This window comes from Globicephala melas, chromosome 20 (assembly GCF_963455315.2).
Source record: "Globicephala melas chromosome 20, mGloMel1.2, whole genome shotgun sequence".
NCBI classification, from domain to species: Eukaryota; Metazoa; Chordata; class Mammalia; order Artiodactyla; family Delphinidae; genus Globicephala; species Globicephala melas.
Window position 1 is genome coordinate 43,119,017 of NC_083333.1, and position 11,543 is coordinate 43,130,559.

At 55.5% G+C, this 11,543-nt stretch overlaps 1 protein-coding gene across 1 annotated transcript; it reads left to right on the top strand.

The window, feature by feature from the left end:
* The first annotated feature begins 792 nt into the window (after nt 1-792).
* On the top strand, nt 793-10,884 carry TBX21 (T-box transcription factor 21). Its single transcript, XM_030839997.2, has 6 exons — nt 793-1,283; nt 8,129-8,283; nt 8,667-8,788; nt 9,390-9,548; nt 9,704-9,765; nt 10,002-10,884. Exons 1-6 carry the CDS (start codon nt 793-795, stop codon nt 10,618-10,620), a joined length of 1,608 nt encoding a protein of 535 aa, XP_030695857.1. The 3' UTR covers nt 10,621-10,884.
* Nucleotides 10,885-11,543: the final 659 nt, after the last annotated feature.

Here is an 11,543-nt window from a genome sequence, read left to right on the forward strand (position 1 = left end):
GCAAACCCTCAGCTGTTGTGATGCAATTCGTTTGAAGGAACTCTTCTTGCTGCCCACCAGGTCCCAGGTCTGCCCTGGGGCTGAAGGAACAAGATGCATTGGACACAGTCCACTTGGGTCTCTGGTAAAGAGAAAGAATGCAAACACTTCACACAAGGCCACTCAGCACGGAGCCTGGGCACAGAGTGAGCATCAGTGAACATTCGTCACATGCCCACGGGCGAAGCGGCTCGGAGCCTGCGAGTAAGCCCATCTGGGCCATCACCGAAGGCTTCCTGTAGGAGGGGGCCTTTGAGCTGAGCCTTCAAGAATGGGTGGAATTTCCAGAGGGTCCAGAGAAGAGAAACAGTCTGCATTTCAGGTGGAGGGGTTGACTCTCTCAGAAGGCAACGTATACGAACTACAAAGCGCGCGGGGACTCGCTGGTCTACACGGTTGGGGGCCCTGCAGTCCTCACCAACCGCGTAGAATTTGCCGAGTATTAGCCACGAGGGGCGGGGTGAGGCGGGGCGGGGCCGAGGTGTGGGGGTGGGGGTGGGGGCGGGAGGCCCAGAGAGCTTCATAAAGCCACAGCAAAGGCGCCGCGAAGCTAGTGACAGCGGCCCGCTGAAGACGGAGCCCGGGAGCTGCCGCGCGCCCGCCAAACGCGGGCGCAGGACCCAGGCGTCCGAACCCGGGCTCCGGTGGGGCCCCCACCCCCGCCAGCCTCCGCCCAGCCGACCCCCCGCGCCCGCCCCCGCGCGGAGAAGGGCCGGTCCTCGACGGCCGCGGGAAGGTGCCAGCCCGCCCCGGATGGGCATCTTGGAGCCAAGCTGCCGAGACATGCTGACGGGCACCGACCCGATGCCGGCGAGCGACGAGGGCCGGGCGCCAGGCGCCGACTCGCAGAACCGCTACTTCTACCCGGAGCCGGGCGCGCAGGACGCGGCCGACCGTCGCGTGGGCGCCAGCCTGGGGGCGCCCTACGCCGGAGGCGCCCTGGTGCCTGCCCCGCCGGGCCGCTTCCTCGGAGCCTACGCCTACCCGCCCCGACACCAGGCCACCGGCTTCCCCGGGGCGGGCGAGCCCTTCCCGCCGACGCCGGGCGCCGAGGGCTACCAGCCGGGGGATGCCTACACCGCCCCGGACCCGCGCGCCACACTCTACCCGGGCCCGCGCGAGGACTGTGCGCTGCCGGCGGGGCTGGAGGTATCCGGGAAGCTGAGAGTCGCGCTCAACAACCACCTGTTGTGGTCCAAGTTTAATCAGCACCAGACGGAGATGATCATCACCAAGCAGGGGCGGTAAGTGAGGCGCGCGCCGGGAGCGCCGAGCTGTGGGAGCCTCCTCGGCCCCGCCGGCCCGGACAGGGACGCGCTTTTCTTTCTTTTTTTTTTTTTTTTCTGTCTAGACGTTGCTAGAGCCTCTGTGTCCCTCGCAGTTTTGGCTCAGGCTTTGGGAGGAAAGAGGAGTTGAGTTTCGGACAGGAAAGTTCTGGGGGTTGTTTACTCTCAGGACCAACAGGCACAACTCAAAAGGGAGATAGAGGAGAGGGGCGCCGTGAGCCGTCGTCCTGGTTTAGGGGGAGGGTGCCTATGGTTTCACCCAGCATTGGGGTGCGGTCCCTGCCTGGTGGGAGGCGCGGAGGGCGCAGGGGGAGTGTGTGCTGTGGGTCTAACAGAGCAGGGCGCCTCTTAGCCCCTGTGTGCGGGGAAACGGAGCGGAGGGCAGAGCCTTACAGTGGGGTGGACAGCAATCCAGCCCTCATCTCCCGGGCCCCTTGTGCCCACCTCTCCCAGCCCCCTTGCTGCTGTTGTGTACAGGTCAACTCTGGGGGAGGGTGTGTGTGTGTGGTAAAACTGGGATTTGGTGACATGGAGAAGTGGTCGCCAAGTTTCCTTTCCGGTAGTACTTTGAGATCATATGTCTGGTGTGCGCATGTGTTGGGAGGGGGGTGGTGGTAAAGTGGGAGGGGGCATAGATTCCTTCCAGACACAGTCCCCTTCCCGAGGGCACAGATGTCCATGGGCCTGAGCAGGTGAAGCTAACCCATGGGTCCCAGCTGGCAGCCAGTCCCACACCTTGTACTCTTCAAGGCTTGTCCCTGAAAGCCTGCCCCACCTTTATCCAGATACTCACCAGTCCATCCTTGGGAACCCATGGTTCCATGGTTCAGGGTCCCCTGAGCTCCGTGCATGCGGGGTAGGGTTTGGGGCCAAGGCTGCTGCTTCCGGAGAGAGTCTCCTACAAGGGGAAAGAAAGAGAAACTTGCAACTTGTGTGGTATTTGTTTAGTAAGCAACACTCTGAGTGGGCCCTGCCTGTGCCTGGTGTGTGAGTGTGCACCCACCCTTCCCGGTGGGGGCCCATATGGGCAGGGGACCAGCGAGGGCCTCTGTGTGGAGGGGCTATGTCATCAGTGGACCTGGGAGGTGTTGAAGAGCAGATACCAAGGGTTGGGCTTGGGGAGGGAGAAGGGAGAGGCCATGCTGGGCCCGAGGGTTGGCATTCAATCTGGGCATTGCTGGATGGATGATTTCTATGGGGTGGCTTGGGATTGAGGGACCTGTCCACCAACCACAACTGGCTTCAAGTTGCTGAACTGTTCCTCTTTCTCGGCGATGAACCCGAGAGAGTTGGCATTTTCTTTCACGGCACGGCCTTCATCTTCTAGGCCTTCTGATAATTGCTCTCTGCTCCCCCAGCCCTAGTCCCTGTCTGGGTGCACCCAGGCATAGCCTAGGCTTCTATCGTGTCTGAATTGGAGGAGACCCAGAAGATCCTGTCCCATCTTCTCCCTGGACAGAGAGGGAAATGGACCCAGAGACAGTAAGAGACTTTTCTGAGGTTACACAGCACATTCATCGCTGGCAGAACTGGCACCAGCATGCAGAAGTTATGTACCTGGGTTTCTTTCTCTGGTGCCCCATGACCAGGAGTAAAAACAGCCACCCACACTGTCCGAAGGCCTTGATGCATTCAGAGTGCTTTCACTTCCATTATTTCACTGTGTGCTAGGTAGGCCAAGCGGCCTCCGCATTTACAGCTGAGGGCACTGAGGCCCAGGGGAGCTGGTGGCTTTCACTGGGTTACACGGCAGACCTGAACTCAGGCTCAGGCCTGAACTCTGTTGAGTGGTCAGGAAGCCTTCCCACCCTGGGGCCTGGTGGGGGTCTCCCCACAGCCTTGCAGCCAGGCCCCAGCCCCTCCAGTCTTGAGGGATGAGGTAGATGGAACTTCAGCAGAACCTCAGGGCTCTGGGGGTGAAGGGCTAGCTGGGGGTCTTAGGCGGATGCGTCTTTTTGTACTGGTTGCCTCCTTTACGCCTACAGCCTCCTTCTTTCCTTTATTTTCCTGCTGAATAATCCTCTCTGGACAAGTTTTGTTGTCTCTCTTTTAGATCCACACACTTAATTTCCTTTATTATGAAATATTCCAATATATACAAAAGTGAAGAGAAACACGTAACGGGTCTCCATCTACCCATTATCCAGCTTCAATAGCTGTCAGTACTGGTCCAATCTTGTTTCTGCTTTATCCTCGCTCACTTAACTTGTGGTCTGAAACTAAATTAGCGATAGTGTAAGTAATTAGTAAGTAAATCCTAGACACTGTATGACTTTATCCTTAAGTAGTTCTCCGCGCGCCTCTAAAAATGGCCTTTTAAAAATAAACACAATGCCATTAGCAAACCTGAAAAGAAACTCGTAAATATCGTCAGCTTTCCCTGATTGTTTTGTGTGTGCGCACACGCGCATGTTTTACAATCCTCACACTTTCAATCCATCCTAATGGACTGCTTCGGACACTGCGGGCTGTGGGGCCGTTGGAAGCGGGCGGTGGCCCCTCACCACTTCCTCTGAGGCCTCCTCTTGGATCAGGCCTTGGGGGCCCCATGGCGGGGTGGAGAGGACGGAGGACACACCGCCCCCGATTCAGCACCCCTGACTGTGAGCTTGGGCTCCAGTGATCTGGGAAGTCGGCGGCCATTTCCTTCTGCTACTGGCTTCTGAAAAGGAAGACGGGCTCAGAGAACAGCTCCCATTCTGTCCTCCTGCTTTGGTGGGCTGGCCTGTCCTTCCATGGTTCCCAGTGACCCACCAGTCACCACCACATCACCCACGGCTTTCTTCCTTTTTGAAAAATCCTTCCAGCCCAGGCCCACCCACAGCCCCGTAGCCTTTCGCCTTGGGCTGACTCACTCCCTCCCAGATCCTCCCTCTTCCACCCACCCTAGACCCATTCCTCAGTGTGCACACAGTGATGCCCTCCTCCATGGGCAAGAATGGATTGGGGAGCAGGGGGTGATTCCAGGGCCCAGAGACTGATCCAGGCAGCTCAGATGGGGCTGGGAGGGGAAACGGAGGACAAGAAGATGGACTGGCCAGCTGGAAGGCTGAGAGTTCAAGTTTGTGTGTTTGTGGAGGTTCATGGCCTGATAGACCCCCTCATGTTGCCCGGCCTCGTGTCGTTTCTGGGAGGCAGTCTGTGTGCTGCGCCCAAGTCGGCCGGTGTATGATAGTCGACGGTAGACTTTCTCAGTAGAGGAAGAGAGAGGCGGCTGTCTCGTGTGTGGGTGTGTGGGTGTGCAGTAATTGCCGGCAATCCCCACTTTTCTGGGTGTAATTAGTTGATTATTATAATTAAGATGACTCTGTTGTTAAGCAGCTCAGTTTGTATTTGTGTATGTGTGTGCGAAGTTAGGGCTTGATAAAACAATTTCAGTCCCGTACCATCCTCGATCACCGGCCTCGGCCCTTTTGGTTTTCTCTTCTCTACCTTCCAACTCCAAGAACTTTTTAGATTTTTATTTTATTTTATTTTTTTTAGCTTTAAGCCTGCTTTAATTTGGGCTGACTGGCTTTATTTCTTCTGGAGCAGGTGAAAATGGCTTTGCTCTCTCTTCTGCCGTTTGCTGGTGGCTGTCTATCTATTCAGTGGGTCCGGGGTTGGTGGGAAGAGGCGATCCCTTGACGCCTGAGTGCTTTTTGCGTTTGGATCGGTACAAGGCGTTGCCAGAATACCCTCCTCAAAGGTGGTACCGATTTACACCCCCACCAATAGTGGCCGAGAGGACCCATTATCCCACAGGTTCATCAGCATTAGATATTGTCAATTTTGAAACATTTTGCCAACATGACTGATGAAAACCATGTTTTAATTTGTACTTAACGATGGTGAGTTGGAGCACTGTCAGAGGCGTACAGGATGGGGACGGGATATGATGACTTTGTGAATCATTTCAGACTGGATGGTCCTTAGAAGCAGCAGAGGAACTTGGGGTCTTGAACCCTGTGTTCTGAGGGCTGAGTGAGTGGTGAGTGGTCTTTCCTAGGGGCTCAGTTTGGCACCAGACCCATCTTCACTCCTGGTTCCTTCCCAGCAAAGTGTCGTGTAAATCAGAGGCTATTTTGGGATCCCAGCTGGTGGTGATTCTAGACTTTTAGGGTGAAGTTGAGACCTCCCTTCTCCTCTCCCTCTTCCCCACAGTCTTCCTGTGTCTCCTGCCTTTCACTCTACCAGCGATAAGCAGGATGGGGTGATGGAGGCGGTAGCATGCGCTCTGCCATCAGGAGACCCCATTTCTGCTCTCCCGCCGTGGAACCGTCGCCAAACCTCTCTGAGCGTCATTTTCTTCAAGTATAAATTGGAAATAACATCTTATATCTCAAAGGACTGGTTCAGTGAACTGGCTGCTGCATAAGCGTGGCACTTGAATTAATATGTTCCCCTTCTCTCTATTACTACATGCTTAGATAGGAACTGGTTACCATATAGGACACATGAATGACCTGACCACTGTTGTAGAATGAGCTGGTGGTAGAAACGGGTTGAAAGTATTCTCCCACCCTAGATTGCTCAGTCTCATCCCTAACCTTTGATTCCTCCAGTTGACTGGCATACCGAGCTCCTGGGACCGAGGGCCTCAGACCGGAACTCTGGACTCTTGCTTGGGGCTCTTCAGCCAGGCCAGAGGGCTTTGATAGTTCTGGGCCTGGGAGAAGGTGGGATGGGGGTGGGATGGGAGAGACGGTGAGCTGAGTTTCACATCCTTCAAACTCCTTAACAGCTCTCAGAGGAAAGATGGACAGGAGTTATTATCTCCATTTACGGGTGAAGAAAGTGAGGTTTGGCTTGGGAGTTAACTTATCCAAGGCCATAGGGCCACTAAGTCTCTTTTTCTCAGCCCAGGAGAGACTGGGGAAGACAGGAATGTGACAGTACCCTCCCGGGAAATCTTTCCAAGGTTATTAGCGATGTTGATCTGGGACCCTCTGGGGACTAGAATCCACCCCAAAGTGCTCCTAAGGGGGCTTCCCTGGTGGTGCAGTGGTTGAGAGTCCGCCTGCTGATGCAGGGGACATGGGTTCGTGCCCCGGTCCGGGAAGATCCCACATGCCGCGGAGCGGCTGGGCCCATGAGCCATGGCCACTGAGCCTGCGCGTCCGGAGCCTGTGCTCCGCAACGGGAGAGGCCACAACAGTGAGAGGCCCGTGTACCGAAAAAAAAAAAAAAGTGCTCCTAGGCCCCTAGAACTCTCCCTCCCCCAGGTTTCCTCACTCATGAACCAGTGCCTTTCTTCCCAACCTGCAGGGCTTCTTGTAGGGGAAGGGAGAAGTGTGTGGGAATGAAAAGTAATTCTGATAAGGATTTGACTCTGCCAGCTTAGAAACTCTGCTCTTCCTGCTTGGGTTAGAAGAGAAAGACTAAGCCATAGATGTGCTGGTTGTAGTGATGGTGGTGATGGGCTGGTGTTGGTTGTAGTGGTGGTGGTGATGGGCTGGTGGTGGTTGTAGTGGTGGTGGTGATGGGCTGGTGGTGGTTGTAGTGGTGGTGGTGGTGGTGGGGATAGTGATGGTGGAGGTGCTGGTTGTAGTGATGGTGGTGATGGGCTGGTGGTGGTTGTAGTGGTGGTGAGGGGGTAGTGATGGTGGAGGTGTTGGTTGTAGTGGTGGTGGTGATAGCCTGGTGGTGGTTGTAGTGGTGGTGGCGGGGGTGGAGGTAGTGATGGTGGTGATGGGGAGAGTGGTGGTTGTGGTGGTTGGGGGGGTAGTGATGGTGGAGGTGTTAGTTGTAGTGATGGCAGTAATGGCCGTGGTGTTGGTTATAGTAATGGTGGTGAAGGTGGAGGTGTTGATTGTAGTGATGTGGTGTTGGGGGTAGTGATAGTAGACATGATGGTTTTAGTGGTGGTGGTGATGGTGGAGGTGGTGGAGATGATTGTGGTATGGTAGTGCTTCTTCCTCTGAATCTATTGCTCAGCACAATAGCACAGCATCCCAAATCCAACTTCCTCCACTTTTCCTGGGAACCAGGACTTTGAACATGAGGACTGTGCTCAATAGAGTCCCTCTTCCAGGTGGATGGGAAGCTGCAGCTAGAACTTCAGTTACTTCTCTGAAGACCCTGGAGCAGGCTGTGCTACAGACATCAGGCCCAGGAGGATGGGGCAGGGAGAGCCTGTGGATGGGTGCTCTGGAGCTAGGTGCATGTTAGCACCGTGAGAGCCATGATGGAGAGGATGGATGACAGACTAAGGCCAGACCAGGGTTCAGGGAACTGAGAGATGAGGACCTACTAGGAACCGCTTGTGTGGGGCTGGCCTGTGGCTTTGCTCCCCCTCTAGGGAGCACGCTAAGGCTTGCAGCTAATGTCTAGCAACTGACCCTCTGAAAGGAAAACATTTTTAAAAGTCCCGATTCATAGTGTTTGCTGATTTCCGTGGTAAATACCCGTCTAATGGCTGCTCGTAAGCTGCCCATGTGATATCCCTGAATGCGGAGTTGGGAAGACACGTGTGGTAGTGCACGTAACCTGGTATCTCCACCGGACAGGTACAATAGATGTAAACGATCTCAAGAGCGGAGATAATAGTAAACTGGAGTAAAAAGAACTGAGAAGTGATTTTTTTTGAGTACTTATTACCTTGGCTTGTAATGTAATATATTTAATTGTAAATTTATGTGATTTAATTTTTAATCGTGGCTGTTTAACAACTGGCTGGCAGACTTCCTGGACTTCTCCAGCTGGCTCTGGTGAGGCCTGGGAGCCGTCTCCAGCACACCAGCGACGGACAGCCTTTGAGCAGGGCACGGCTGTCCGGGGGCTGGGGGCTGATGGGTATTGATGGGTCTCTCTGTTCTCCCCAGGCGGATGTTCCCATTCCTCTCATTTACTGTGGCTGGGCTAGAGCCCACCAGCCATTACCGGATATTTGTGGACGTGGTCTTGGTGGACCAGCATCACTGGCGGTATCAGAGCGGCAAGTGGGTGCCGTGTGGAAAGGCTGGGGGCAACATGCCAGGTACGCGCCTCCTTGGGAACTGGGGGGCATGCTTTTTGTCTAATACTGGGCGCCCCCTGGTGGATCCAAGAGGAACCCCCAAGCCCCTGGCCCTGACTCCTAGGATTTCATTCTCTGTTCCATCCCTCCCGTCCCATCCCACCCCACCCCACTCCACCCATCCCCATCCCCTCCCACTTCTCACTCCGTTCTGTTTGTCATCTCTTCTGCTTTGCTCTAGCCTGTCTTCGGCTCAGTCCTCTGCCCACAGCTCCCCCTGTCCTGCCCCGTCTGTCCTCCCCCTGCATCCTTCTTGCCATTCCCCTCAGAACAGGCAAAGAAGCCCCACGTCACCAGGGGCCTGGTCCCAAGGGCTGCATGCCAAAGAGATTAACTGTCCACAGGGAACCGCCTGTACGTCCACCCAGATTCTCCCAACACTGGAGCCCACTGGATGCGCCAGGAAGTTTCATTCGGGAAACTAAAGCTCACGAACAACAAAGGGGCCTCCAACAATGTGACCCAGGTGGGACTCCTCCCCATGGGATAGCCCCGCACCCCTCCCTGTCCCCGAGGTCGCAGCGGGTCCTGCAGGCTGCTTCTGTTCTGGAAGAGCGACTTTTCTCCCTCTCTGACTCTGGTTCTTTTCCACCCACCTTGGGAGGAAGCTGAATCTCAGGGCAGACAGGCGTCACATTTGGGCCAACACGGACCAAACCAGCCAGGGGGTTTCTTCACTGAATCCTGGGCTGCCATCACTCGTGTACCATATTGGGTAGAGAGTTGGTACCGGTGGTCCCAGGGAACGGATGCAAAGTTTCTTTGAGTTGAGCAATTCTATTAAAAGTGCCCTTATCCCTGAAAAGCCCTGTTTGTGCTAATACCTTGGTCACAGTGGACACCTGGGGATAGGTAAAGGGGCAAGAGAATAGAATTAGTGCCCTGAAGAGGCAAGGGACTGGGGTTGGAAGCCTGGGAGAAGTTATGTGGTGGCAGGGCAGAGGAATGGGCACGAGGACCTCAGGGTCCTTTCTAGCTTGGCCGTGGGGCTGGCCATAGGTGGGGCTGGGAGAGGGTTCCTTTGAACTGCCTCCTCCCACCCTCACGGCCGTCCTACCCTCTCTCAGATGATCGTGCTCCAGTCCCTCCATAAGTACCAGCCCCGGCTGCACATCGTCGAGGTCAGCGATGGAGAGCCAGAGGCGGCCTGCAACGCTCCCAACACACACATCTTTACTTTCCAAGAAACCCAGTTCATTGCCGTGACCGCCTACCAGAACGCCGAGGTGAGGGCTCCCTGGGCGAGGGTGGGCTGAGCCTGTGGCGGGGCGGGGGGGACGACGAGGGGGAGAGTGGAGCCCCCAGTCTTCCTGGGAGCGATTTTGGAAGTTCCCCGGCCTCAGACTCAGGACTCAGGTGACTCTGTTTCACTTCTCTCTAGATTACTCAGCTGAAAATTGATAATAACCCTTTTGCCAAAGGATTCCGGGAGAACTTTGAGTCGTAAGTGCCACTGGGTTCATCTCATGTTTGCGGAGGCCTCCTCTTGTCCCTCTGAGAGCAGATGAGTGCTCAGCACGTCCCCTCTCTGCCTCTGCGGTGGGGAAGTGTGGGCTGGGTACTGGAGGGTGGCAGGCAAGTCAGGAAAGAGGGTCTGGGGAGGGACGTGAGACAGGCAGGCTCCTAAGTGACCAGTTCCGTTCGTGACCCCTGTCTTTTGCTTCCTGTTTTTTTTTTAGCATGTATGCATCTGTTGACACCAGTGTCCTCTCCCCACCTGGACCCAACTGTCAGTTGCTTGGGGGAGACCACTACTCTCCTCTGCTCCCCAACCAGTATCCCGTTCCCAGCTGTTTCTACCCCAACCTTCCCAGCCAGGCCAAGGATGTGGTTCCCCAGCCTTACTGGCTGGGGGCCCCTCGGGACCACAGCTACGAGGCCGAGTTTCGAGCTGTCAGCATGAAGCCTTCATTCCTGCCCTCTGCCTCTGGGTCCGCTATGTCCTACTACCGAAGCCAGGAGGTCCTGGCGCCTGGAGCTGGCTGGCCTGTGACCCCCCAGTACCCTCCCAAGATGGGCCCAACCAGCTGGTTCCGCTCCACGCGAACTCTGCCCATGGAACCTGGCCCTGGAGCCTCAGAGGGGCGGGGGCCGGAAGACCAGGGCTCCCCGTCCTTGTGGACTGAGATCACGCCCATCCGGCCAGAGTCCAGCGACTCGGGACTGGGTGAAGGAGACTCTAAGAGGAGGCGTGTGTCCCCCTATCCTTCTAGTGGCGATAGCTCCTCCCCTGCGGGAGCCCCTTCTCCTTTTGATAAAGAAACCGAAGGCCAGTTTTATAACTATTTTCCCAATTGAGCAGTTGACATGGTGAAAGGAGCAGAAAGAGTGTCATCAGGTTGGTGACACCAACTAACGTAGCCCACAGACCCAGGACTGAGCCGTCCCCAGCTCCCTCTGTCCCATCTCCTTCTGTAGCTGGTTGAGGAAGAGGGGTCCAAGAAGGATTCTGGGGTTCACTTGCTGCCTCCTGGCCCACAATGAAACCTGCGAGGAGTGTTCTCTGCCCCTTCCTCTGTCCCAACTACACTCATTAACCTGGTGCTGCTTCTGGTTGTGGGTTCCCAGCTGGAGAACAGAAAACAGACAATGGAAGGTCTGGGACACAAAGGAGCTTCCTCCCTTCTGCGGGGTGTAGGGGTGGGAGTGGGGGGTCAGGATTAGGTGGGACAGCCAGACTGGAAACTCAGATCTCTTCCTCTGCAGAGTAACTTTCAACATTTGTGTGTGTGTGTTAATCCCTGATCTGGAAATAAAGACACATGAATTTTATAACAGCCAGCCAGCCACAGTCAGGGGAGAGGACCCAATGACTCTGGGCAGCTGGCTTGGGCCGCACCCTCTTAGAGGCAGTGGGGATCCCAAGGAAGGGGCTGGAAAGGGGGGGATTATGCACAACTCAAGAAGCAAGGTCTTGGGGGGGGTGAGGGTGCATTTTTCTTTTTTATTTTTTGGGAACGGGGGAGGCTATTTATTGTACAGAGAGTGGTGTCCGGATATATTGCTTTTGTCTTCATCACTTTCTGAAAATAAACACGAAACTGTCAAGTGTGTCCTGCTTTAGTGCCTGGGTGGGGGACATGGGCGGGGACTCTACCGGGAACTGCAAGTGCACCAAAGCTGTTCTCTCTGCTCTAGAACAGAACTTGAAGTTCCGAAGACCATGTACCTCCTAGAAACCAGAGGTGACTTCATTCAGGGGATAAACTGAGTTAGAGCAA